The sequence below is a fragment of the Globicephala melas genome, chromosome 11, assembly GCF_963455315.2.
Source record: "Globicephala melas chromosome 11, mGloMel1.2, whole genome shotgun sequence".
Taxonomy (NCBI): Eukaryota; Metazoa; Chordata; class Mammalia; order Artiodactyla; family Delphinidae; genus Globicephala; species Globicephala melas.
The window spans coordinates 94,915,043-94,920,513 of NC_083324.2; the positions used below are offsets into that span (position 1 = coordinate 94,915,043).

The 5,471-nt window shown below is 43.2% G+C and overlaps 1 protein-coding gene across 1 annotated transcript; it reads left to right on the top strand.

Moving 5' to 3' along the window:
- The first annotated feature begins 966 nt into the window (after positions 1-966).
- Positions 967-4,608, top strand: C11H6orf52 (chromosome 11 C6orf52 homolog). The gene is made up of 4 exons (XM_030881158.2): positions 967-1,037; positions 1,267-1,447; positions 3,790-3,835; positions 4,451-4,608. Exons 1-4 carry the CDS (start codon positions 967-969, stop codon positions 4,606-4,608), a joined length of 456 nt encoding a protein of 151 aa, XP_030737018.2.
- Positions 4,609-5,471: the final 863 nt, after the last annotated feature.

Consider the following 5,471-nt stretch of genomic DNA (forward strand, 5'->3'; position numbering starts at 1 on the left):
ATCTATGGACTCCGAACCCACATTTTAAACATGCTCAGGTAATCTGAACCCGCACTAAAGTTTAGGAAGCACTGCTTTGTCATGCTTTAAAAAAACAAAACAAAACACACAGCATCACAGAAATATGTCTTTAAAATTTTTTCCTGCACTTGCATTAAGGTAGGGTGTGTGTGTGTGTGTGTGTGTGTGTGTGTGTGTGTGTGTGTGTGTGTGTGTGTGTGTGTGTGTGTGTGTGTGTGTGTGTGATGTGTGATATATACCGCTTCTTCCCACCAGCTGGTTGGGGTAAAGATTACAACCTGCAGAGGATGTTTAAAAAAAAAAGTCCAGGGACTTACCTGGAGGTCCAGCGGTTAAGACTCCATGCTTCCAGTGCAGGGGGCATGGGTTCAATTCCTGGTGGAGGAACTGAGATACCACATGCCGCAGGGCGCAGCCAAAAAAAAAAAAAGTCCACTAGATGCTTGTTCTGATAGGTATTCTTTGCAGATAATGGAACTGAGGAGGGAAGCATCGAATTGTAGTCTTTGTCTTAAGGCTTTAGTGATTAAAAGTGACTCCCTTACATATTATCGTAGGGGGTAGGGTGGAGACTTCTGCGGCTTCACAGTTGCCCAACTCACGCTCTCTCTCTGGTCCCTCCCCGCCCCCAGCCTCCCCCTTCTGTCGGCCTTTCCGGGCCTGACACTCGCTGGTGCTGGCAGGCAGCTCAAAGCCCGCGGAAGTTTGCAGGAGTTCCCCCAGGTGACCCCAATACACTCCTTCCCAACCCCACCCACTCCTTCACCCACATGAAAGTCAAGGAATTAAGTACCTGGCCGAAATTGACACCGCAGGTAATTCCTATCCCTGAGGCAGCTGTAAGAGTTATTTGTGGGGCTGAGCGGGTTTAGACCAGGAGCTGGAATTGTGTATGCAGGAGTCAAAAGTGTGGATTTCCGATCGTTTTATCAAGGGTCTGGATAAATGGCTGAACAAGAGAGTTTTGCAGGTTTCGGCATAGCGCAACAAAATAATTATTACTGGTACTGGCAAAGGTGAGCTGATTTTTCCTACTCTGAACGAAAAGCGAGACCGGTAGTGTTCTGTTTCTTATACGACTTGGCAGTGTACAAACTGTTGCTTCGAAAATAGGTGTGCTTAAAACAGTGAAAGCGGAAATCATCCTTACGTGTAACGTCTGGGAAAGACGAGGGAGTCCTGGGTTTTTGAGTGATTCTGCCTTGATTGGTGATGTCATTCCTGTCCTTTCCCTTCTGCTCTTAGAGTGAAGCCAGACTTCCATTCCTGCCAGGGTTACCCCTTTGGCAACTGGTACGAGCAACAGCACAGCTATTATCCTCCTTCTGGCTACAGCTGTGGCTATGGAACGGATGGAAATGGACCCAACCTTTATTCTGTGTGTGAGACCTCCGGATACCCAGTTGAAACTTCGCTTACACCCAAGGTATCTCTCCCTGGCATTAATACTGGGTGGTTTGGGTGCCCCATATGGAAACATCTTTTTTCCTTTCCTCACGCTTCCAGATCCTCTCATTCAAATTCCCACAGCCCTGGCTTCTGCTCCCTAATTTAGTACCAGAGAGGAAAAGCTGATGACCTGAGACATTTTGACTTGCAAACAATTTCAGTCCTCACTGTTTTCCAAACATAATAGGTTGGTGAAGTCTGTGCGGGAATTCTTGCTACTAAATTGTAGCTTAGCATCATTCAATAGATTTTACCCTTAAACACTTAAAATTGGACAAGAGGTACTTTTTTTTTTTTTTTTTGCTGTAGCAGCAAACATTAACACATTGTAATTTTTTGATGACTAAAGTAACATATTTCTTTAAAAGAGGTATTGGAGTAAGAGAAAGTCTCCACCACCCCACTCTCTTCCCCGTTCCGTCCCCGCTTAGAAGAAAGCATTGTTCAAGTGGATGTATGGCCTCTAGATCTTCCCTTCTACTCTGACTAAGTCACTGTGAATGGGCTTACTTTCTGTTTGGGGAGCTCGAGGCGCCTTCACTAGAATGGACAGTGTCGGATAGTCTTAGTAGTTTGTTCCTTGCTTGCTGTTGTTATGTTGCACCAGGAGAGCTTTCTTTAAAAGTTGCCCATTGGGATGTGCTGTGATTTTAGCTCATCACTTATCGACTGACATTTTAAATGTTTTCGGTGCTTTAACAAACTTCCTTTTACCTCTTTTCAAGAATTTGAGTGTTTTTTGGCTAAGGGAAAAATTCTAGAAGGGGACGTTCTCGATTAAAGGATATGACATTTAACATCTTAAACAGCAAAAGTTTCTCTCCAAAGAGCCTGCCTGAGCTTACACTTTGCATTGATGGTATGACTTGCTTCTCCATGAGGTTCTGTGTGTGATTAGCCAGTCTGACAGGTGAGGAAGGCATTTGTCTTTCATTGGAGGCAAATAACTTTCAAGTGTTTATTGGTATCTGTGCTCTGTGACTTCATTGATGTCCTTTGTCTACCTTTTTCCTTGTGTCCCCCCCTTTTCTTGACTGTGTGAGATATTTACATAATAGGGAAATTAGCGCTTTGCAGTCAAAGTGTTACAAAATTTTTTCCCCAATTTGTGTGCACAGTAACACTTTGTGTGATAGCCTTGGCTTTAACACCTAAGCCTTCAGTTTTTAAAACGTGCGTTTGCTTGGTATTTTTTTGCCCAGACTTTCATTTCCAATTTTTCAAGCCTGTTTTTTTTTGGGGTTTTCTGGCTGTGCCTCGGTGCTTGCGGGATCTTAGTTCCCGGACCAAGGATTGAACCCAGGCCCTCGGCAGTGAAGGTGCCAAGTCCTAGCCACTAGACCAGCAGGGAATTCCCACCTGAGGTTTTATCGTATTTTTCTTCTTTCACTTCTCTCTTTTTTTGTGCTCTTTTGGGAGATGGTCTGACTTCCTGTGGTTAACTTTGTATCTTTAAATAGAGAGGTATAGGTTTGAGTGTATTATCAACTTCAGAAATTAACCAATTATGCAATGGGTGAACTGAGTCCATAGAAGAAAAGTCACAAAGGATTAGCATCAGACAAAGGTGTCTGGCTTCTCTGAAGTTTCGGGGAACTAACTGGCCTCCTGGGGCCTGGGCGAGGAACTAGACAGCAGGGACCCTGGAATCAGCTGTGTGTCCTTGACAAAGGCAGGTTCCCAGCCGGCGCCTGCAGAGAGGAGTTGTAAAAACTTGCATTGTCCCAGGAGAGCCCACAGAGTCTGGAGTAACTAACCAAGATTTATTTGGGGAGTGCTTCTGGAATTTACTTCATTCCTTACTGTAAGAAGATAATTGATTGGTTTGCTTTTCTGTAGCCTCTGCACTTCCTTAAGCATCTACTGTCCTGGTCCTTAGCTGAGACATGGGGTGCGGGGGGGGGGCTGTGATTAGAAGGCCACGAGGGGTATGTGCTCATGGAGACTTTGCAGATTGTCACCTGGAAGGAAGGGCAGAGCTCCAGGTGGAGAGTTGGGTACCTATTACAGTACCTGTGGAGTCTGATGCCAGGGTCCCTGCTGTCTGGTTCCTCGCCCAGGCCCCGGGATGTCAGTTAGTTCCCCGAAACTTCAGAGAAGCCAGACGCCTTTGTCTGATGCCTTTGTGACTTTCTTCTATGGACGCGGTTCACGCATTGCACTTATATCATTGAAAGGTTCTTTTAATCAAAATTCAAAGTAAAGTTGATCAAAAGGGAGTTTAGTGTATATTATTTTTGAGAGCTAAATTCTTCCAAGAGAGTGAGTAACCCTTGAAGTAAAATTAGTTTTTTCTTAAAATACTGATTTTCATTGTAGGAAACCACAGCTCTGGCTGAAAACCAAGATGAAGATTCACTAGAAGGTAACAGAAAACTTCTGTTGCCCTCGTTGAAAACAAAACTAACCCCTTTTCCAGGTTCCTCATTCACTCAGCTGGCTAGAAACTGAAAGATCCTACTGGAGAATTCTAGTGTAGGTCTCCCTCTGTTTCTGAATTAGTTGCTATAAACAATTTATTCACTTATAACAATCTGTTAACAGATAAAGCAGCATGATTATTTTTCAAAGCCCTGTCGTAGGGATTTAGTTCTGGTTCACTCTTTGGCATTGTATCTGCCCAAGTCCTCATGCTAGAAACTCAAGACTCATCCTCGACCCTTCCTTTCTCTTCTGCTCCAAGTTTAACGCATTTCCAAGTCCTGTCCGTTCATCTCCACGGGCGTTATCTCTCAATTCCATCCATTTTCTCCATCTTTTCCACCATCTAGACGCTCATTGAGTCTGGTAGCACTACTTTTTTAGCTTCAATTTCTATTTTTAGGTCTTATTGAAAGTAAACACACAATTTAAAAAAATTAACATTAAATGTCTGCAATATTTCCTGCTAATGTGTTTTTAAAAGCTCTAATTTTAAGCCATTTCTACTATGTGTCCTGTAAAACTATTTTTTTTTCATATGTGTTCTTGGCTTCTGCAGATCCAAATCTTCATTTGAATATTGAGGAGTTAAACAAAGAATTTATGGTGGAAAGTGAAGAACTCTATGACTCTCTCATGAATTGCCACTGGCAGCCTCTGGATACAGTTCACTCTGAAATCCCAGATGAGACCCCCCAAAAGCAAGATGTTCATTAAGCTACCCAACTATCACATTGATTGTATCTTGTTTTGTTTTTGTTAAAAAAAAAATTCTCCCAGGAATGTATCGGATTCTGTATGCAAATACAGATTTCCAAGACTTAGATGTGATTGAGATGAGAGAACATAATGTAAATAAATTTCACCAGCACATTCATTTCCAGAAGTGTGGTTACATTATGGTTTTGTTTGTTTTTTCATTTTTTGGCTGTGCCACGAAGCATGTGGGATCTTAGTTCCCCAGACAGGGATCGAACCCACGCCCCCTGCATTGGAAGCACAGAGTCTTAACCACTGGACTGCCAGGGAGGCCCCAAGTATGTTATATTATGTAAGTGCCAGAAGAGGTCGCAGAACTATCATGGTAGAACAGGCTGCGCTGTTAAGACATTTGAAAATAGGTTTCCTAACACAACATTGTAAATCAATTTAAAAAAAGAGATAATAGGTTTAATACGAGATGGGCCTAACCTGAACTGATGGTGGCATTAGCTACTCTGATATAATTTGCTGCCTTCCTCTGCTCACAGACAATACAAGGTTTCTCGCCTGCATCTAGTATAGAAAGATGTAGATTAGAACTAGATGTTTGATTTCCTTTTCCTGACCCTTAGGCTCTCTTATGAGAGAACTAGACAGCAGAAGTCAGTGGAAACTCACTTGTCACAGCTGAATCCTCAGCATGGAAAAAGTGTGCTTGACCAAAACAGATGATCAGCCTTCTTAGAGGAACTGGACTCCCATAAACACCAGCTGAAACTTCAATGCATGTGTTGACTGTGTCTCTTATAAAATATGAGTTCTTGGGCTTCCCTGGTGGCACAGTGGTTGAGAGTCCGCCTGCCGATGCAGGGGACACG

Coding starts and splice junctions, on each gene's coding strand:
- C11H6orf52 (XM_030881158.2), top strand. CDS start 967: ATGGCTGAACAAGAGAGTTTTGCAGGTTTCGGCATAGCGCAACAAAAT. Junction 1,038..1,266: donor TATTACTGGTACTGGCAAAG/GTGAGCTGATTT, acceptor TTCTGCTCTTAG/AGTGAAGCCAGACTTCCATT. Junction 1,448..3,789: donor AAACTTCGCTTACACCCAAG/GTATCTCTCCCT, acceptor TTTTCATTGTAG/GAAACCACAGCTCTGGCTGA.